The sequence below is a fragment of the Anas acuta genome, chromosome 23 (genome assembly GCF_963932015.1).
Source record: "Anas acuta chromosome 23, bAnaAcu1.1, whole genome shotgun sequence".
Lineage (NCBI taxonomy): Eukaryota > Metazoa > Chordata > Aves > Anseriformes > Anatidae > Anas > Anas acuta.
In genome coordinates this window covers 2,644,418-2,666,357 of record NC_089001.1, presented here as the reverse complement: position 1 = coordinate 2,666,357, position 21,940 = coordinate 2,644,418, and the positions used below count along the sequence as shown (strand labels likewise).

The following is a 21,940-nucleotide window of genomic DNA, read 5'->3' as shown; positions in this document are numbered from 1 at the left end:
GATGCTCACCTACAGCTGGCACCCAGTGCCACTGCTACAATCCCGTAGGTACCGGGCTGTACAGAACACCCGAGTGCCATCCAGCACTAAAACCACCCCAACCAGGGCACTTCTCCTTCCTACAACCCTTCCCTTTCTCGTTCCACTCCAAACAGCTGTTGACAGGCAGGAAAAAAGCCTGAAAATGATAATGGGGTCTCCTGCCTTCATTCCTTTCCTCCAGCCCTACAGAAGGAGATGGCTTTGGCCCCTGCCAGCCTTGTGGACACTCTCTGGGATATTCACAGCTGATCTGAGCACCCCCAAAAACAATCTCATCCATATTTCCCCTTCATACCTGCACTGGCCTTTGGGGTTTGAGTCCACGCCAGCCAACATAACACCTTTGGTTTGAACTGAACGTGTTTAAGCTACCTTACAAAACCATTACCCGTCTCCCCCAGCGTTTTACATGTACAATGCTGCATGAAATCTGGCCGTCACGCCAGAATCCTACAGTCATCTCCTGCAAACGGGCTTTGGGTAGAGGGAGAGAGAGACAAGAGCCTCTCTTTAGGAGCACAAGAGCTCCATGTGCAGCTCAATCCCTGCTTATTGCCTTTATTTCCTTCTCTGTCCGCACAGATTCCCTACTTGGGGTTTTGTTCATGCGAAGAACTAGGGGATACAGGTGTTTGGCAGCTTACAGACCCCCCCATCCTCCCTCTCACACATGGACCAACTGGAGGCTTTAACTGGAGAGAAACCTTACTACAGGAATAGGAAAACCCACGGCCTTTCTAAGCGTCGGAGAATGTCTCTTCGTTCTTGTGTTTATTGACAGTGGAGTAGTCCTACCATGTTACGTGGATCACACAAACAGCTCGTCTAGCATATCTCTTACACGGCCAGAGTCACGCAAAAATGCTCGTATACAACTAGGCAAATGCAAAAGGGACTGATTTGGAGAAAAAAATATTAAAATATAGGTTGAACCTCTTGCACTGCAGGGAATCTCTGTTCAGTGAGTTGCTCGGGTAAGTTTTCCCACCTTGAATGGAGCTCTGTTAACACCAGTACCATGTACTGCCTTCTGCACCCTGCTAGTAACAACTAGCACTGTGTGAAAGGCGAGCATTCAGGATGTGTTTGGGTTTTTTTTCGTTGCTATTTTTTGCAAAGCATTAGCAGGCTTGCTCAGGACCACGTGTTGACACCCTCCTCGCTCACAACCCCCAAGTTCTCAGCACCGTTCACAAAGCCTACCACCACCAGCTGGAAATGAGAGGTCAGCGTTGCCTCTGCAGGCAGCATCAGATTGTTTCTCTCCTCTGTCTCGGCCCTGGGCTAGGTGTGTGCATACTGTGGATGCAAAGATTGACACTGATCTGCAGCAGAAGAAAGATCTGAATTTCACATCACTTACAGATGAAGCTTGCACATCAAAAGCCAGCACCGTTGTGAACAATGACTGGGAGCTGTTGCTCTTAAGTGGAGATGAAATAAGCCTGTTCCAATCAAACCTGGAGGATGTAGAAAGGCTGTTTTGTTTTTTTATTCCCCTTTTATTTAAATTATTGAAATCCACTCTTGTGCACAGACCCAGCCTAAAGTGTCTGTGTCATTTATATCCCCTGAAAAAGGGCTTTGCCTTTTCTACCGGGTTCTTGTGCTGGTCATTTGCACAGCGGTGGTTTTCTGCTCCTCCTGAGGTTTTCTGTCAGCCCTGATAAGGTTCTGCAGCAGGCAGCTTTCTTAAGTGGGTAATGCTAAAGTCAAAAAGGCGGCACTGAAATTCGGCCTTGGCTGCAAGCTTGCCTTCCTTTCGTTAACTCCTAAGTGCCATCTGTCGTAAAGACAAAGCAGAGCTGAAAAAACAGTACACTGAAATTTAGGAGCAGCATGCTTTGTCCTATTAAGATGCTATTTATCCAGTTTCTTTATCCAGGTTTCTTTTAGACAATATTACCTTAAGTCTTCTGTCCTGAATCAAAAATTTCCTGCAGACATCTGTATGGCTAACTTTGAGAAGGTACTCAAAATTGTGTGTAAATGGGGTAAAAAAGGATTTGGGCATACTCCTTTCTTGGTTTGGAGCATAATTCTGAATATTCCCAAAATAACATCAAAGGCAGTTCAGAAAAGATTCTGGCATCCTAGAGTTCCCCTCTTCTGTCCATGTTTCCTCCTGCAGCAAGCATTAGTATCCTTATTTACAGTGTTTGTATGGCACAGGGGTTTATACCAGCCAGCTTTGGCAAAAGCATATTAGTCATAGACAGATCAAAGTTTGTTTTTGGGTGAGTTTCTTTTACCCCATCAAGCCTTTGGCAGGACTGGCCTTACCTTCAGTTGGATAAGATGGGGCTGCACATTCAGTAGGCAGAACAAGCAAGGAGCCATAAACTGCAACCCCTCGTTCCTAAATAAAGTCAAAGCCCTTGCAGCTGGGATGTAAGGGGATCCCTTAAGAGATCCCTTAACAGGATGTAGCTGAGCTCTGTCGCTGCTTTAACAAGTCGATCTTGGGCTTGCCAGGGCAAGTATAGAAAACACTGTACAGATTTTGAGTCAGGAGAGAGCTCATCCTGTGCAACATGGTCACGATCCATGCCAGTAGTCCGTTATTTATACATTTATGACTATGTGATGCTCAGTAGACCACTCATAAGTGCATTATGATTCCAGGGATGTATCCTAAAAAGTCAGGGAGATAACTTATGAGATGACAGAAGGAAACTGCTACGGTGCAGTTACACTGCTGTCACTTTAGTTCTTAAACTATAATTTAAACTATTCTTGGCTGTGTACAGGCATTGTGAAGAGCACTTCTGGCTTGTTTTCCTCCTTGCTTACTCACTGCACATTTGCAAAGAGTTTCTTTAAAACTAAATAGGTGACAATCACACAAAAACTGATTTGGTTACTGATACAGCTGTGATTCTCCAGGTGGGGTTTTGTTTCATGCTATGGGTCAGCAAGATGTGAGTAGGGATGCCAAATATCACCTATACAAAACAGTACAGGCTGCTTAGGTCCTATTGCAGATAAGCCACATTACAAAGAACTTATTTTGACAGAAGCATGAAACAGAGAGGGAACAAAAGCTGAAGGCACAATCTGAATATTGTACTAGCAGATCTTTGCGTATAATGAGTAATACAAAAAAAAAAGTACTCTGTTTTAGAAGGTAGAATGTGTTAAAATACTCTCTTCTTAAAAATATATATTTTTGGATGCTTGAGAAAGTATTTTGACAATTGTAGTCTTACCTGTCATTAGATTTTTCAGGTGTCAAAAGTCTCAGAAAGAAAATTTTATTTTCTTCCAGCATTTGGATTTCTCCTAGGTGTTTTGTGTTAAGCGTTCTCATGTTGCTAGGGCTAACTGGGGGGGGAAAAAGTAAGAAACATGTTCCTTTTCAATTTTTAATTAAGATGTTAAGAACACAAAACAGTTGCTGCTTCACTTCCACTCCACTGCTGCTCATTAATGTATATTTAACATCGCTTCAGGGTTTTGTCCCAGAAAAATGTTAGGCTTGATCTGCCTGAAGTGGGTGCAAGTCTTCTTACCATAACTGTGAGCTGCTTCGGATCCTAAGAGTTCAACTAGGGTGTAGAAGGCAAACAGCAGTTCCTAGATTTGTCCTCTTTTCCCAATTAAGGAATAAAGCTGAAAACCTGCCAAGAATAAACTGTTCTTCCAGTATTTCCATCAACTGTAACTTAAAAGGTTGGACTAGAAAAAGACATGGATCAAACTCTAGCACAGCAATTGCTGATGGGATGGCACTCAGCAGCCAGAGGGGCAGAACTGGCACATTTGACCAAGCTCAGATTTGACCAAGTCTTTGCAAAGGGCCTGTACCCCTGGACTTGATATCTCCCTGTGCTGAAGTAGCTGGGGGGAGACCGCAGCTCATCCCACCCCTGTTGACTCGAGCTCTGCTGTGGATAACTTTCTAGCTTAATACAGATCCCAGGTCTAAGTTTCCTGAACTTACCTTACATTTTGTGCAGTGGTAGCTACAGCTAAATGCTTAAATAGTCTGAGCACAGGGCCAGGTCCTCAGCAAGTGTAAATTGCCCCTGTATACTCAAATCAACAGAGCTTTGCCTCTTTACATAAACTGAGGATGCAGGTCATAACTTCAGAGGGAAAAAAAAGAATCATTTCCCTTTTCACTCAGTCTGAACAGTGTCAGAAAGAACAGGCAGCTGATGTTAAGAGCCTCCTTTCTTCCTGTTGTTAGCTTCTAGTATCAGTGTTACTCTGAAAATGACGATTTACATCACCAGACAAGCAGTTGTTTAAATAATTCTGCAGGAATTGTTCTTCGTGAAGGCAATGAGAGGTAATTCTGCAAAACGAAGAGGCTACAAGAGATGCTAGAACGCTACTGCTCAGTGTAGTATTTTGTATCCACAGCCTTGAGTCCCTGGGGTAACAATATCTTAAGGACTTTGGCATTGTAACCGTTCCCTGTGTGCTCACCACAGCTCTTGGGGAGAAGAGGTCAGAGGACGGGGAAGGGGCTGCCTGGGACGCTGTGACACACTCAGCCTTCCCACTTAGCTGCTGAACTGGGAACAAGGGGTTGGAGACTTCTCCCTCTGGGTCCTCAAGAATGCCTGACCCAGAGCCCAGGGACACAAACAGGAAGATTTCTCCTAATTTCCCCAGGCTTGGGATGAAGCCCCACAAAGCCTGGTCCTACCACAGGCTCCCACCCCTCACCTGCCTTTAGCTTCTCAAGGAATACAGGGGAGACGGACATCAATTTGGGGTTGAGCCCTCCCAGTCCTGATCTGAGCAATGCATAAGAGTGGGGTGAGAGTCTGATTATATTCATGATCATTTCAAAAAGAGCAATGCTAAATAGCTGAGTTAGGCCATAATTAGATAAATCTCATTAAAGCCCAGAGCTGGAAATTTGTTTGCAATGCTTCACAACTTAAAGTGTGTTGAAATTCCATAAGAAACCTACTGTTTAGAAAGGAAAGTTTAATAGTTAAACCACAGAAGTGCTTAAATATAGGGAAAATTATTTGAACTTCAAAAATAGATGTGCAGAGATGGTGGGAGCAAACATGCTTAAAACGGTGAATGGATTAAAAAAAATTAAGTGTGATTGGTTGCATCACTAAATTGTTATCTAGTTCTCACCACTTCCTCAAAAATTCATTCCCTGGGGAATATCCAGGAACCATACACACAACATCACAAAATACACAGCCAGTTCCTTTCTATTTCTTCCTATTGAAATGTATTTTCTGAAGTTTCTCTCTGTGGACAGTTCTTAAAACTTGATGTTATCAGTGCATACTTTTTTTTTCCATTTTAAACCTATTGTATCATTCTGTTTATTATGTTTTTTAGTGTGAGCAGATTGTATTTATTTGAGAAAAATGTTTGCTGTTAAAAAAACAATAATTGTATTGCCAAAAATAGCTGTAATTACCTGTGACATCTGTATTTTTTTTTATTTTGAGGGGTTGGTTGTTTTTAATCTCACCTTCAAGTGCTAACAACTGTTAAAACAACCATTGCGTTTTAATTTGCTTATTACATTAAATGGATTTCTCTGAAGTCAGACAAAAATGCCTCATAGATGATTTAATAAAGATGTCATGCTCCCATGCCTGGCCCTTCCTATTTAAGTTTTCCTCTTTGTGTTGGACTTTGCTGGGGTGAAGAATGAAGGAGAAGGGAACTCGAGTTATTTTCCTCCCTTCACTAAAGGTGAAGTTCATTGATTTGACAGCAGATGGCACAAAACCCCCTCAAGTCTCGGTTTCTTCCTGCAGCACAGGGACAGGGTTTTTCCTCTGGGTTAGAGGCAGACAGCTTCATTGTCATCCCTCCTGCTTCATGGCTTTTCCCCAAAAGTTATTTCACTGTCAGGTATGTGGCACTGGGAGCACAACTTTTAAACAAAAGAATTATCTACCTTTATAATACACATCTTCTTCCTTGATTACTGGATTAAAAAATCCAGTTTTTTTAATCAGCTAGTGACTCTTTCCTTTCAAACCAGCTAATTACATTACATTTTATGGCCTACAGCTGTTTTCTGGTAAAACTGATTATATCATGATTAACATAAAAGCCATATATTTTATCAAACATAGACTAATGGAGTGACACTTCCACACACCTGAAAATTCAATGGAAATAGGTTCTAATGAATTAAAGATGGAATGCAGGATGTGTTTATAATTAACCATTTTGTCCAGTTCACTCAAACTCATGTCCTGCAAATGCAAACTGTTTTAAACCATATTTCCTATCTTATTAAAGATAGAGGGAATTAGTCTTTTGCATTCAACGTTGAGCAGTTACAGAAATCTGCCAGAGGAAGATGTGCTGAGGCCGGTTTGGAAATCAGCACACAACTACAACGTGAAAATAGGCTCTGCCAACAGAGTCTTCTGGTGATACTGGACATTGTACACCCAGGAAAGAGCTTGGCTATGCCCCGGGTTGCTTGAGAAGGAATCAGGGCAGTGCCACTGGTTCTCTAGGACCCCCTTGATGTAGCCAGCCCTGCCCCATGCTCAGCGATGAACAGCATAACCTGCAAGTCACCTCCCAAGGCTCTTCGCTCCCCAAAGAGCCACAAACCACACACAGCAAATCACCTTCCCCATCTTCCTCGTTCCCTGCAAGCAGAGCAATGCAAACATCCCGCGCACACAGCAGGAGAAGGTATGGAGTGACTCGAGACTCTTTTTCCAAGGATTAAACCTGCACTGCTGGGTTTTCAAGCAACCTTGCAGTTCCTGCACTCCAGCAGCACCCAAAAATTCTCTGCGTTCCTGGGTGCCTCCCCATCAGCAGGAGTTAAATCCTGCATGGTGCCCCTGTGGGATCACCCCAGGCATGTGTTTCTTTTAATCTTTACCTCTGTATGCCTCTTTTCCCCTCTCCCCTGCACAAAGGCTGAATGAGATGGAGGTGGAGGGGCACAAGGCGAAGTGCCCCCACTCCTGCCACCCACTAGCTTCATTTCGGGGACCCATGAGGTCAATGATTTCTCAGCTTTCACCGACACGTAGGAAATGTGTGACAAGGGGGGGAAGAAGAGTGGAACAACAGAAAAAAAAAAGCAAAGGAGGCAGAGACCCCGGCAGTGATGAAGTCATGGTTAATCTGTTCCCCCCGTGCTGAAAAGAGACCTGCTGCTCGCTGCCCCGGCAGGGAGAGGAAGTCTGCGCAGGCAGCCCGCACTGCCACCACAACATGAATTTCACCACGGCGCTCCACATCGCGGCTCTGCTCCTGATGCAAGGTAAGCAATCTGCTCTTTTTTACCTGCTCCTACCTTTACAGCACTCCAGCTTAGAGAATTCAGTCCCCAGAGCTGCAGCACACCACGCAAGGCAGCTCTGCTGTTGTTTTCTTACTGAGGATGTTGTGTTGTCACCCAGCTCCCAAAGCCAGCTGGTGCAGCAGACAGGGTGCTGAATTCCAGCTGAATCCTAAACCCTGTAGCAGTGAAACCAATTCGCCTACCAGCAGCTGGCAGCACACTGAGATGGCAAAGCCCTGAAAAATTGAGAGGCTCCCTTAAATACGTGCAGCTTACTTTCCATGGCTTGGATATCTGTATGTGCCCTTGTTCATGTATTTTTCTAAGAGGCTAATCTAACAAGCCAGGGTAATTTAAAAAGCACTCAAAGTACTCTGAAAATGAAAAGCACTTTAAATGCTCAGTCTCCTCACTCCTGCTAGAGGATGCATCTTACACCTGCTTTGCTAATCTCCTCTTCCATACACTAGAGTGTGAGGTTCACATCTGACCATGTCAAATGTGGAAAGACTTAGGTAAGGAAAGAGACAAAACAGCTTTTGACAGCTCATGATCCTCAGAAGGGTCATTCCTGCCCTTTGCAGGAGGTATGCATCCTCAAGCCTGGTGCTGGCCAAAGTTAGTCTCTCTCCCTTCTTAAAGGCAAAAGCAGAAGCCAAAGCAGTGGCATTGTGGACACTTTGGTGTGATCTCACACACCGAGGTATCATTAACAGAGGCCGTATCAAATCTAAGAGTCCAGACAGCAACAACGCATTTTTTAACGCAGTACGCTTAGGATATTTTCTGATCCCTGATGGTATTTAACAGAGCTCAGGCCTTAACAGGTTGTTAATTATATCCTAGCTGAAACAGTGCTCACAGTGCCCTTTAAACCTGCCGTAAAGCAGCAGCTCCCACTCTTTCTGGGCGTCCAGCCCCAGTTCCCCACTATTGTCAGACTGCTGCGCGATGACCACGCTAGCTGCTCTCAGCCATCATTCACAGGACCTCAAGAACCAACCCAGACTGCCTCTTATCTGTGGCCACAGGTCAAAAATAACTGATTAAACAGGATGTCTCTGTAGGCTTCAGTTTTAAAGACAATTGTGAAATGATTGAGTGAGCGCACATCCTTGCAACAATTTCTGTACGCATTTTCTGGTGGCTAACAGAGCAGCAGAGGCTTGCACCATTCTGCTCCGTTGTATCTTGCAATTTCCAGCAAGAAATTATTGGCCTGTCCTGCTGAAAAGGTGGACGTATCACTGTAGTTGATCACAGACCAATTTTTCCAGGTACCCAGGGCACCTGGGATCCACACTGCCCCTTGTAGCTGGCACCCCTCGTGCTTACATTGTGGTGGGTGCAGAGGCTCAAAGACCACAGCCACGTCAAGCTGCCCCCCGTAAGGGAGAGAAATTTGTCCTGTGAGTCACGGTCTGCATGAAGCCGTGGTCTCACATGGAAATTACGTGTATGCTCCACTCTGGGGGCTGCTCTTTTCTGCTTAAGAAAAAAAAAAAAAATAGCAAGCAACACCCCCCACCTTTTCTTGCTCTGCCCTGCCTCTCTCACCTCAAAAGGTGTAACTTACAGACCCCACACTGCTGCGAGCAGCAGGAAGCAGCCCCCACACAGCCACTGTGAAAAGCACTGTGAAAAACCACAGGCAAGGCCCCCTCTGCTGCTTTACCAGCATGCTCCTGTGACATAGGTCTTCACAAGTGGAACCAACGCAAGGAAATCTCCCTTTTGCTACCACTCCTCTGCAAGCTCCTTCAACTCGCACGAACCCTGAGAAACCAGCAGAGAAGCAGAGGTAGAATTAAAAAAAAAAAAAAAAAATACAAATCAGAGGCACTAGGGAGAAAGAGCCTTGAAAAGGAGAAGTCTATTCCTAGGCCATAATTTTTCTGCCATTTTCAGTTTGATTTCCTTCCCCCCCAAATCTAAGTGCTCTGTGAAGGTGGCTACGTTGTCCCATGTACTAAAGTCAAAGGTGAACAACAGCAATAGATACCCATGGGCAACCCCTTTCTTACAGAAAGACAAATCCTTCCTCTGATTTTAGTAGCAAAAACGCCCCAAAATAACTTATTTTCTGTTATATTTTAAAATGTTTTTAAGAAAATGAAAAGCTTTCCTGAAGCCCAGGAAGATTTCATTTCCCCAAACTGCAGCGCGCGTGTACGCAACGGGAACTTGCAGCAGGCGGCTACCTGAAAATAAAGTCAAAACACACAAAACAGGAATGAAAAATAAAACCCTCTTACTGCCTATTTACTTAACTCTGACCAGGGCACTGCTCTTAGTAATTTCTCCAGGGCATGCTTTTTCTGGAGAAGGCAATTCATTCCAGGCCATCAAATATTTTCGTAAAGTGTATTACATATCTCAGAATGTCTGGAGAGAAAAACGCACTTTACTGCCCGTCTGCAAAATCACCTGGAAGGAGTAAGTGAAATTTCATTTCAGTAACCTGTGCCAGGCCAGGTTTGCGTACCCTGCCTGCAAAAGAAGTTTCAAAGCAGCTGCAGCATTGCATTCAAATAAAAAAGCCCCTTTTTCAGAGATACCAGTCACTCACAGCTACCACTCCGTTGCACACCCTTACAAATCAGGTTCAACAGCTCCAGAAAGGAATGTGGAATAATATTTAATTTTTACAGGGAGAACATGTGCATTAATTGGGTGTGCTATCAATTCTTCATTGATTCATGTGGATTAACATCGAATAACTGCATCTGGCTGCACTGGCAGTAAAGGTCACAAACCTTACCTAGTCATTAGGTAGGTCACCACAGTCACTGTGGTTTAATTAAATCAGTACAATTACACTGGCAATTTTCTCCACCTAGAAAAACCTTCACATCCTTGAGAAAAGGAAAGTTGACACATTGCTCAGTGCAAAACATTGTCACTTTACTGTCGTGTTTTAATGGTTGTTTTTTCCCCTCTCTCGTCTGGCAGGGGATTTCGCAGAAGCTGGCGGTGAAACCGTAACTCTGCAGGAAGGAGAGGACCTAAATCTCAGCTGCACCCTCGGGGGTAGCAACAGCTCCGTCAGGCAGTGGCTAAACCCTCGTGGGTTTACGATTTTTCTTGACACCAAGTGGGGTAAGTGTGAAAACTGAGGGCGGCACTTTCCGTGTGGAGCAGAGGGTCAGTTAGGGGTGGGCTTTCCAGCTCGCACCCAGGGCCAGTTTGACTCACCTGCTACCCAACCGCTTGAGATGGTTTTACGCTCAGCCCCTTTCTGGCAGGAAGTTCATGAAATGGAAACCCCCACAAGAGTGGTCTGGCACTACAGCTTTTAGCAAGGAGCTGTACACACCACCAGCACGAAACCCACTCTGCTTTACAAGAGTGGCAGGGACGGAACCTGCCTGAAAGCTCTGGGTGCTCTTCCCCTCACCGGGGGCATTAGATGTAGCACATCAAGGGGAAACATTTACAACAGAGCAGAAGTTTTTACTACGTGCTGACAGAGCTAGAATTGCAGTTACTGTGTTCCCTTCCACTCACTATGCCTTCTAAATCTTTCTCTTATCCAAATTTGACAGCTCTGCAAGATGAGGTCTGCCTTAGCCCTCCCCATTTGTACAGTATCTTGTCAGCATCCACGCTTGTTAAAGCCTTTGGGGATTTATCCAAATGACAGGAACCCAATTCCCACTGAAACAGTGCAGGAGCCAAGCATCCTCTTTGGTTACTCTGGGAATCCCAGCTCCAGGGTCCCGTTATCTGCATCAAACCAGCCCCCGAGCATTTCCCACAAGTGTCGTGAACGTTTCTAAACAGAGAATACCACAAATAAGTATTGCTTGTTTATTATAAACTGCTTGGTTCGGATATCCAAGCTTCTAGGAATCACAGCAGGCTATGGCAGGGGTTCCTCACTCTTGTTGTGGTCCATTAGTCAGGTCTTGTACCCAAGAACCAAGACCAAGGATGAATTCCCCTCGCCACCAGTTATCTCCAGTACCAGTTTTAAGCATCTCCATCCTTTAGCAGACATAGCCCTTTTGATGCTTGAAGCTTTGCTGAGCTGACACAACAATTTAGGACATATCCACTAGTATCTATAGTGCAGACTCTAAGCTGAGCAGACAAAACCAGCACCTGCCTTAAATTACCAGAGGATTCAGCCCACAGCGTCAGTATCCCATGATTATCTCTCAGCAAGATGCATGATATAACAAACACAAGGATAAGAGTTTGCAAACCATTTGGATACTTGACAAGTCAGTGCTTTCCTTTTACAAAGGCAAACTGTCCTTTAGACAGGAACCAAGCTTCACGCTAGGTATGGACATTTTCAGTTTTTATTTTGAATCATCACTGTGATCCTTCATCACATTGCTTCTCCAAAACCCACTTCACGAATCAGTTCCCTCTCCTCTCATTGTATATAAGCCTTACATCATGGTATTACCAAAATCCTTTAATATTTAATCATTACCATAAATTATAGCACTGCTATGATATTCTCCCAAATTACATTTTAAAAGAGCTCAGCTAAAAAATAAAGACACTTTTTGAGAGTTCTCTCTCTACTGACTGATCCACATCCCCAGTTTCAGTTCAGTTCAAGAGGCAGAACATTACTTTCTGTGCTGTGATTGTGGGAAAAGTCCATGTGACTTGCTGGCTTGTCCCCAAGATTCGCCCAGGAGGAATGAAGCCAACACCAGAAAGTCAAGAGAAGGAGGACTGCACAGCAGAGCACAGTACATCTAGGTGACAGTCTCATTAAAATTAGCTAATTAGACAAGGAGAGGAGAAAAGAAACAGCCAATTAAGAAGCAGTAAATAAAGAGGTGTGGGCTGACCATAGCGTTCATGCACCCAAAGAGGGAAGGGATCTTTTCAAGGCCGAATAAAAGGTGGAGGAATGGGGAAGGGAAAGCGGTCACCGCTTCATGCACCTTTGCTCTAGGTTCTGTATTCATGGGTCATGCTGGTGTTCTGACCACAGATCATATCCTTGAACCCCAATGTTTGCTTGTATTTATCTAAATATTTAAGGAACCCAAATTGCTGTAATACCTGGGAACACAGGATGAAGACCCTCTTTTTTTTTTTTGAAGGCTTGGAAGCAGCTCTAAACTGTTTCTTTTTCACTAATTACTCTCCATCAAAAAAAAAAAAATAAGGAACAAGAGGGTTTGACCTTTCAGGTCTGTCACTTGAGGGAAATCACTTGCACCTCTGCATTACCCCCTCTTGAACTACAAAAACCTCAGAAATTCTGTTTCTTACTATGGATATAAATCTAACCACTTCGTGTTGCTATCCAGACACCGAATAATGTGGTAACTCCTTTTGATGGAGGGGAAACTGAGGCAAATAGGGGACATTACTTGCATAAAATCAAAGAGAAGCAGAGGTCAAAGCCAAGGCCTGCACTCAACTTACACGCCAACTGGAAGGAGATTTTTCATCTGCCAAACTGAACTTCTTTACAGAGTTAAAAAGAAAAAAAAAAAAAAGTTTTCCCTGCTGGCAGCACACACCCCATTCATCAGTTTACTGCTGCCTCTGTGCCAGGGCACCAGCTAGAAACGCTTTTTGTTACAACTGCTCACTTATGTCAAGGTTGATGACTAAAAAAAGAACTGCAGTAAACAAAACTGATCTCGCTCACTACTGCTTTGATTATCTGTCTTCCTCTCATGTACCAACACACATAGCATGCTGAGTTGTGTTTTCTTTACAGGTTTAAGAGATCAGAGGTACAAGCTTATCCATTATTCAGAGGATGAGTTATCCATCCGACTGTCTAATGTAACAGTGCACGACGAAGGCGTCTACAAATGCTTCTACTACGGCACCCCGTTCAAAGTCAAGACGACGACTGTTGAGGTGTTGGGTAAGTTCCCATCCTTGTTTTGTGCCGGAGGAGCAGAACAACAAAGCCAGCTCCCTAACTCCAGGGCTGCATTTTTGCATACAACTGTACGGTGTTTAGCACAGCATAACCCCAGTGTTAGCTCAGCCCTACCCAACAACGCTACGTAGCGTTATTAGTGCATGCAGCCATTCATAAAACTGAGCAGAACGAGTTACTACAACTGATTGCAAACCTTCTTGCTGCAGCTGCTCCTTCTAAACCGGTACTGGAAGCATTCCATGACACAGAAAGAGGCATTACGCTGTCCTGCTCTACACGAGGAAGTAAACCACGGCCCCAGATTACCTGGCTGTTGGATAACGGGATACAACTTCCAGGTAAGCGTTAAAAGAACGGATACTGTTATAAACCAATTTCTTCTTATCAAGCCTTGAGCACACCTAAAAATGGTACCCTGGTGGCACAGGTTTGGAGAAAAGCCAGCACTAAATGCTTGTGCAGGGGAGATCACAGGATGGCTCATCTCACCTGCTCACATTTGGTGCAAGAACAACAGCACCTGGCACCGAAACCCTTTGAGAATCTGAAGCGAAATTCCACCGAAATAAAATGAAACCAAAACCCTGGAGGCACAATTTGCACGTCCAAGTATGCAGCCAGTTAGCAAAGCTATGACAAATCCCATTTTGTGTTCGGTACAGGTTTTCCTTAGCTATGCCGAGCAGCTCACCTGCACACATGCTGCCTTTCTCTCATTAACCTGCTCAGAGCCAGGCAGTTCACTAGCACACCACGAACAGCAGTCAGGAAACACAGCCCACACAGCCCTGCAGTGATGACAGACCTGAGCACAGCTAGGTAGACACAGATGAAGGGGAACGGAGCCTCTAGGCAGCTCAATTTAACTTGTGTACCATATAAATAGCTGCTTCAAAGGCCACGTTCTAATAATACCTGCCTTATTAGCTGCAACTGTAGCACACTGGAGAGGAAACGTCCCTGTCAACGTGAGGAAAATACTCGTAGGTGCAGATGTGTTTTCTTTTACATATTAACAAACGTGTTCGTATTTTTTCCATCACCAAGCAACATGCTCAAATCTTAGCCTGTAATATTTTTCCCCCAAGATGGCTTTTTTTTTTTTTTAACTAAGAGCTCAAGAAAACAGCAGGAAAGCAGTTGTTCTAAAAGAGGGGTGTCCTTAAACTTGAAAGGATCTCAGTTCTGGGCTGATGTAGTGTATTGTTTGAAGCAAATACAAAAAAAAGCCAACCAAGCATTTTTCCAGCTAGTTCAATAAAAACCTACACTTACCTTTGTCTCCTCCTTGCACCTTCAGATCCATAGCACAAACACCTGCCAGGCATTAGAGCACATCACAGCAATGAGAGCTACCTGGCCCTCCACCTCCTGTCCCACAGCTACCTGGGAACTTAATTAAGCAACAAAGGGCCTGCACTGGGTTTGCTTGATTGGTTTAATTTGTGGTTGGCTAAATGAAGGGATATTTGCATGAAGAGGTGCTGATTCACCATCCAGCCCATTTGCAGCAGATGCAAACGATGTTTGAGAGGAAAAAAATAACTGTCCTAATTCAGCAACTCTCAAACTTTCTGCATGTGCCCTTCCTTTTTTGCAGGTGACTGCCTTTGACTAACACCCCTTTCTCCCCCCTTCCATTCTCAGCTTTAATCACTTCCTGCAAATATTTATACTAATCAGAAAATAGCTAATACATTTTAATTACTGGCAACACCTCAGTTCCACCAGGGCTCAGCAGGGGCAAACCAGCTGTAATTACTGAGCTGTTGCTGACAATTAAAGATTATTTCCTTTCTAGCAAAAACACTATGAGATCCTTTTGAGTTCTCATGTGACCCCACTAGGGATGGCAAAGAGTGCTAAGAAATACTGGTCTGTGATACAATAAATTATCTGTAAAGGCTAATTTGGAAACAAGGAATTTCTTTCATTTAAGAAACAAGGATGTTACCAAGGGAACAGGTCAAGAGAAAGCATTAGTTTGTTTCCTGAGAACCTCTACAGTAGAAGCAGCCAGTTGAGATTATTGTGCCACTGTGGGCATTTAAGGTAAACATCTGAAAAAAACCTCCCTCTCCACCAGAGCTATTCAAACACGTCTCTCTGTGTCACATGAAATACATCTTTATCGTTCCATCCAATATTAGTGAGTGGAAGTCAGTGTTACCTAGAGGACTGGGGAGTGCAGCAGACATGTCACACGACTGCCTCTAATTCGTTATGGCACAGCAATTAATCTTCATGTCCCCCAGCTGTAAAATGGGAAGTCAAACCTGGACTGTGGGGATGATGGAGGACTCGTACAGGATTTAATGGAGTTGTATCAGTGCTTATTACAAACATAAATATTGCACATCAATAAAAATTCAACAACTTCGTATGCTTAGGGTAACAAATGTACAGCTATTGAGACACAAATTCAGCACCCTCAGATTATCACTAAGCAGAATCTGAACTTTTTTAGCCCTTGGTCATGCTACAGACCTTGCCTCTGAGGGTTCTGGTCCCAGCTAAGCAATTTGTTCCATTCACTAAGGACCAGAAGTGCTGGTGGGTGTGGGGACATCCCACTGCAGTCTTCCAGGGTGTGTGAGCACTGCTGCAGAGGAACTTCCCCCTGTGAGTCATGAAATGGAGCAGAGTGTTAGGGTTAAGCACAGGAGGTGCAGAGAGGGCTGCACTTAAACAGCCACCGAAGAAGAAAAGGTGACCTTGCTGTCTTTGGGCTCCCGTGTAAATCCATTTACACAATGAACCACTTGGGCCCAGCGATCGTGCGCTGCTCTAGCAGAGCAAAGTAATGCAGATTGTGCCTGGAAGGTTTTTCATTAAACTGCTCTTGACTAGAAAGCACTTAAATGTGTTCTTCCAACGGGCATATAGGTGACACCACGCACAAGTTAGAAGCCAATGGGGAGAAATGGACCACGACCAGCACGCTGACAGTCCTCGCCTACGGGCCCAATTCAACAGCCAGCTGCCTCGTTCACCACAAAGCATTAAAAGAAGAGAAGCTGGCTGTGCCTTTCCGCTTTGAGGACCTCCCTGGAACAGGTACTGCAGCGCTCTGAGCAGCAGCTATCTCATTTTAGCACGCAAGTGGTTATGCAGATACGCGTGCAAAGCTGAATGCTGTGCTCTACTGCCCCGTGTGTGAAATCTATTTTTACATGACAGGGCTATCTGGGGCAAATGAGGAACTCCAAACTAAAGTTTTATGGTTTTCTTGTTGATGTTTGCTTTTTTTTTCTCTGCTTCCTAACTACCTTAAAAATCATTAAAATTAAGCCATAACAGCTCAGATGAGCAGCAGGGCTAAGTTCCCCAGTGCTGCTGCTAGAATTCCGGTAGTGTTTGCCCTAGAGCTTTAAAGGTAATGCAGAGTGCATGTTCTCAAAAAGCTCTGAGCTTCCCATGTCCTCTGTGTTTTGGATACATCCACATGGAAAGCTAGAAGGGTGTAAACATAGCAAATTAACACTGAAGCTGCTTTTAATTCTCAGAGCAGTTTGCCTTCTGCCCATTTACTTGTCTTTCAGATGGGTCTAATTATTCTTACTTCGCTCCTCATTAGATTGCTTTATTCTACAAATGCTTACAGAGTGCTCTGAAAGTTGTACTGTTGTTTTTTTCAGTGACAAACACATATCCTGCATCAACTGCACAAGAGGTGGTTACACACGTCCCTGAGCATGAGCAGCCTACAGGTATTGTCTTCCTCTAATTAATATACAGGTCAGATAAGCACAGCATCCATCACAGAAAATGTTGTACAGTGTCTTTCCGTAGAGCTTGGGCTGCAAAAGAATAGCACTGAGGAAGATTTTGCTCAGCATTCAGACCTGCTTTGCTTTTTTTCCCCCCAGCGACTGCAACAGAGTCAGATCTGGACAACAGTACAAACTTCTCCCCAAGCTACCCACAACATAATGGTATGAGTTTTACTTTCATTTTTTACTCATTTCACGGTGCTAAATATATTCAGACAGAGAAACTGAAGGTGGGATGGGAGGACTGTAAATCTAACCACAGCTCAAGATAGGGGACCCAAACAGCCCAGGCACGAACACCACAGCAGTTTTCATTTGGGATTGGGCTGAACAGCAATGTGTGACATGTGATGTTTATCTTGTGTTTGGGGATTTTCCTCTAGGCTCCGACCAGCCAAGCATCCCTTCTGCAGTAACAGAGAATCCAGCAGTTCTCAGCTCAGCATCAACTACAACCCAGCAAAACCTCCAGCCAGCTGTCACATCTACTTGTAAGTTTGGACTTAATCACATGAATTTATCAAACCAGGACAGAAATGCCACCAGGAATGTCATTATATTACCATCTTGCACACAACATAAAACACAGCGGTTCCTGCCTGTGAGCAGAGCCTCTGTTTTACAGCCATAAAAGCAGACAAACTCTCTCGTTAGATGCAGAAGAATTACATCAGGGTTGGCAGCAGCCAGACTGGCCATGCGTTCTCGTGATGTGTCAGAAAAGCACGGCATGAGCTGAAGCTGGGATTTCTCTGGGTGGCTGCACTAGGTGGCACTGTGCAACAAAGATTATCAGTGCATATAAATGGCTGCAAATTGAATTTATTGTACTGGAGAACTGTTTCCAACAGAAGAATAAAGAGCTCCACTGTGCAAACTGGTTGATCAAAACCCACCAAAGTGGGCACCTGCTTAGTGTTATAGGCCAAGCAGTGAAAAGTCAACAGACTGTTTTAGAAAGGCATGAACCCTTTGTTTATATTTGTTTAAAAGCGCTGTATCAGTGTCTGCAAACTTCACAGAATGGCTACATCCTGTTGATAATCAGCTCTATTAACATTGAGAGGGAGCATAAATCTTTCAGCACGATGTGCTTACGTAACTGATAAGGAAGAAAATCTCTTATGAATGTAAAGTTTTGGCAAACACTGCATGTCTTATCCTTTTGGTCTTACAAATCATAGTAAATTACACAAAGATATATTATATTATCCACGTGTGTAAGAAACTCAGAGCTCACCTCTCTGCTTCTGCAGGGCCCGAAGCAACATCAGCTGCAGCAGGAGAGGAAGAACTGTCTGGTACCCCGAGTCACCATGTCCCAAACGGTATGTTACAGCATCAGATGTGGGGTGGTGAATCACAGGACAGTGATTCTCACACTGGATGACTGCACCTCTGTGAGCTAGGACAACAAAAGATAATCTGAGATGAATACAAGAAAAGAATCTGCTTTAAGAAAAAGGATAGCTGCATATTCTTGTATTTCAAGTGAACTAAGGGGCAGGGAAAGCCTAAAAAAAATAACAAAGATTCAAAGCTCACACTCCTGTGAGTCTGTAAAATTGGAAGTATTCGGTAAAGTACTCCAAGGATTTTATGTTCATAAAGCTTAAGTGGTCTTTATCTTATAAAGAAATGCCGTGTCAAGGAAGTGAGCACAGCGCTTTAAGTCAAGGGCTCCAGAAGCCTTTCTGTTGCATTACCAGGTGCCCTGCCCTTCAGAGCTGCTGTAAAAATAAAGATTTCTCAAGCATCCCTTTGCCCTTCAGAGAAACACTGTTCTTTTTCTTTCTCCAGGCACTGACACAGCATCCAATGGCACAGTGACAGAAGACGAACTTCCCAGGACAGATGCCTCACCCCCAAGTGAAAACATAACTCAGATTTCCATCATCACCTTCGGTAAGCTCTCATACTCTTCAGCGACAACTTCCAAACATGCCACAAGCTTTCTAACATAAAGTTGACTCTCCCTGACCAGGTATCCACCTCCAAACCAAGTGTCAGTACACCAGGGTAATGCTAACTTGCAATCTTGAGGAAAGATCACAGAAACACAACCATTTCTACCATCTAGAAAAAAGCTACATTTTACCCAATTCTCTGACTTCAAACAGTTTTGCTTGTTTATACACCTAGGAAAATATTAACCTCATATCTTAAAACTCAGGCCAGTAAGGTGAAATCTGCACTCCCCCCATGTTCACCTGGCCTTGTCCATGAGACTTCGTTCTTGCTTTAATCACCAGAAACTCCCAGGAAGCTCTTTAACAACACAAACATACATCTGCCTCTTTTCCAGAGCAAGATCTGCTATCCGAAGGCATCCAAAGGGAGAAGGATGTCCTGCTGCCAAGCTTGGTGGCTGTTCTGATTTTCGTGTTGCTCATCATTGTTGTGCTTTTTATGAGGAAGTTGAAAAAAGCTCATGGAGTGTGGAAGAGAGGTGAGTGATGGCACTGTTTGAGTTACTGCTAACACTGCTGAAGAGTCCCTGCAGCTGATGGCCTGGGGCCAAGCTTCAGACACAAGTTGTCACATAACTAAATTGTTTTCTTAAGCATCTCTCTTGTGAATGACCAGGATAATTGCACTCTTATTTTCTAACTTCTCTTTGAAAGACTAGGATTGTTATGCTTAAGGCAGAGAGTGAGGAAAAGTCATGGAAAAAATCTCAGTGTTTAATTACATTTGTTTTCTGCACAGAAAATGATAATTCAGAGCAGACGCTGGAGAGTTATAAATCCAAATCTAATGAAGAAAGTCCAGGCCATGAGAAGAACGAACAAGGTAAAAAGTTTCAACCGATATAAACTAAATTCCTGTCAGAGCATTGGTAACAACCACTGCAGAAGCAAATCACTGTCCACCTTTTTTTGTACAGAGATATTTCCAAATTGGGCATTCTAAACCTGAATATTGTAAAGCCAAGGCTTTCATCACCTGAAGTCTACCACCTCATAGCTTAGCTCTATCATAGCTTCACCTTTGATACAGAACCATAAAAAATTAAAATCATGGCTTTTCATTTGATAGTTCAGACTGGATAATCACAATGGTTTTATCTAGCTTCTAAATTCAATCTACTGAAATGCCATTAAAGATACTATGAGTGGTTTATACGGGGAATTCAACTATTGTTAAACAGTCCTGAATATGCTGGGTCGTTCATTGTTTTATAACACGATGAAATAGCACGTATTTCAGGCTGGTAAAATCAGTAATAAATGAGTAATAAATGTGTATTTATCTTTCAGTAATAAATGTGTATTTATCTTCCAGCTGTCAATCAGAAGTCCAACGTGCAGTACGTAACAGAAGGATATGCGGAAAAGCCACAGAAGAATCCAGGAGAGAAAAACATCACAATAGCTGAGAAACTGTTTACATGTGGAAGGGAAACAGATGTATAGCAACGTGGTCCTTCTGGCAAACACACAGAAACACCACTTTTTTTTTAATATTTATCTTAGAGCATTCACAAATCAGCATGATGTCAGGGAGCAGGAGTACAAGCGACTATCCTCAATCCCAGAGCCAGTCTGGACTCTTTTCCTCTACACAGTAGGACAGGTAGATGGGACTGGCACTCCTATCAACCTATGAGCAATGAACACTCTGATTTAGCTGTAGCTCTCAGAGGATTTAATTGACCACTGCCAGAATTATGGGTCATCAATCCACCCTAATCCACCCTAATTGCTATTAGGGTCCTTGCAAGGGAGTATGCAGTTAGTCCCAGGGACCACAGGATATGGAGATATTCCTGCAACACTTCTGCCACTCTGCAAGCACAGGGCTGAAGAGGAAACCCTGGGAGATGCAAACCAACTGGGACTTCTATGAACTCATTCTGACAGCCAGACCTGGCCATCCAGTTCTACCAAACCAAGCAGAGAAGCATCCTGATGTCTAAGGTATTAAGCTAAACAGTTGTCCCCCTTGGAAGTCTTCAAATGAGGGGTTGGCAAAGGTGAAGAGGAAGGACAGTGTTTCACCTGGGACACCCCAAACGCAAGGAGGATGACACTTGCCTGTGAGGGAGCAAGCAGAGAGCATCGCCACGATGTTTCATCTGCAGAGCCCTGCGATGCCACCACCAGGAATCTTTTCTTTTGCAGGAGCCTCGTACTGGGGTTCTGTACCGTAAGATCAACTTTCTGAAATAAAGGAAATTTGCATTCCTCTATAGCAGAAAGCTGTATTTATTTTTCTTGGAAGAGATGATTATTTCTCATCACAAGTGAGAAAAACGCTGAAAACTCTTTCTGAATACTGGATTAAATAAATGCTCTTGAAACGATTGCTAGAACAAATTTCATTTTTATGTGGAAAGTGTCCCCATTTTTGACAGGGGGGTAACACAGCTATCACCACAACACTGCCAGTCCACGGCCTGTTGCAACAGTGGTTTAACCATCCAATTTGAATTCCTTTCCATTCGGCCAAGCCACAAGGAAATATAAAACACCCAACTGTTTGTCAACTCAGCTTGTAGGGTTTGTGTGGTGATGGCAGGAGTTCACGGACAAACAGACGCGGTAACCCCAAATGTTTCCTATAAAAGCGAGGGCCCTGGCAGCTGCCCAGCCCCACAGCACTCTCCAGCCCGGACCTGGCAGCCACCTGCGGATCCTGCAGGGGGTTAAGAAGCGGTTTTAAGTGTGCACAACCCCTTTAAATGTATTAAACGGATGGAAAATTGTACCTAAAACCTATATAATCCATACATAGGGACCCCTAAAAACATGTGTGTCATCTGGGGAGGCCTAAACCTACCTTTGGCTGCGTATTTGCTTCTACCTGTCCTCGCTGGGAACTGTACCAGCCCTCTGAGGCTTCCGTGCCTGTCATCTGCCCTGAATTTGGGCTCAAATCCTGCCACTTTGGTGCTGTGCGGGTGTCAGGGAGGAGGGCCGAGCAGCATCGCCCGCCGCCCACGACGGCGTTTTAAACGCTCCCGCCTCCAAGAGCGGCTCGTGAAGCACCGGGAGA

The 21,940-nt window shown here is 44.1% G+C and overlaps 3 protein-coding genes across 8 annotated transcripts in view; 2 read left to right on the top strand and 1 right to left on the bottom strand.

Moving 5' to 3' along the window:
* Positions 1-5,621, top strand: part of UBASH3B (ubiquitin associated and SH3 domain containing B) — a 66,422-nt gene extending 60,801 nt beyond the window's left edge. For both annotated transcript variants that reach the window (XM_068659066.1, XM_068659065.1), the window contains exon 14: positions 625-5,621. In XM_068659066.1, coding sequence (XP_068515167.1) covers positions 625-762 — 138 coding nt within the window. In that variant the 3' untranslated portion in view covers positions 763-5,621. The remainder of the gene's footprint in view (positions 1-624) is intronic.
* BSX (brain specific homeobox) overlaps positions 1-21,940 on the bottom strand; it is a 105,914-nt gene that overhangs the window by 57,106 nt on the left and 26,868 nt on the right. For 2 of the 5 annotated variants that reach the window (XM_068659070.1, XM_068659068.1), the window contains exon 4: positions 18,183-18,347. The gene's annotated coding sequence lies outside the window, so the exon portion shown is untranslated. Of the gene's footprint in view, positions 1-14,444; positions 15,048-15,459; positions 15,790-18,182; positions 18,348-21,940 lie in introns of those variants that run through there. The other 3 variants (XM_068659069.1, XR_011089592.1, XR_011089591.1) reach the window with 3 other exon arrangements.
* Positions 7,098-21,249, top strand: CRTAM (cytotoxic and regulatory T cell molecule). The gene is made up of 13 exons (XM_068659067.1): positions 7,098-7,273; positions 10,247-10,393; positions 12,996-13,148; positions 13,376-13,507; positions 16,056-16,226; positions 16,808-16,879; positions 17,039-17,104; positions 17,326-17,433; positions 18,199-18,270; positions 18,743-18,847; positions 19,248-19,391; positions 19,652-19,735; positions 20,228-21,249. Exons 1-13 carry the CDS (start codon positions 7,225-7,227, stop codon positions 20,356-20,358), a joined length of 1,434 nt encoding a protein of 477 aa, XP_068515168.1. The 5' UTR covers positions 7,098-7,224; the 3' UTR covers positions 20,359-21,249.

Excerpts from the sequence above, each read along its gene's own strand:
- CRTAM (XM_068659067.1), top strand. The coding sequence starts at position 7,225 with ATGAATTTCACCACGGCGCTCCACATCGCGGCTCTGCTCCTGATGCAA. Across the intron at positions 7,274-10,246 it reads GGCTCTGCTCCTGATGCAAG|GGGATTTCGCAGAAGCTGGC; the intron begins GTAAGCAATCTG and ends CTCGTCTGGCAG. Across the intron at positions 13,149-13,375 it reads GACGACTGTTGAGGTGTTGG|CTGCTCCTTCTAAACCGGTA; the intron begins GTAAGTTCCCAT and ends TTCTTGCTGCAG.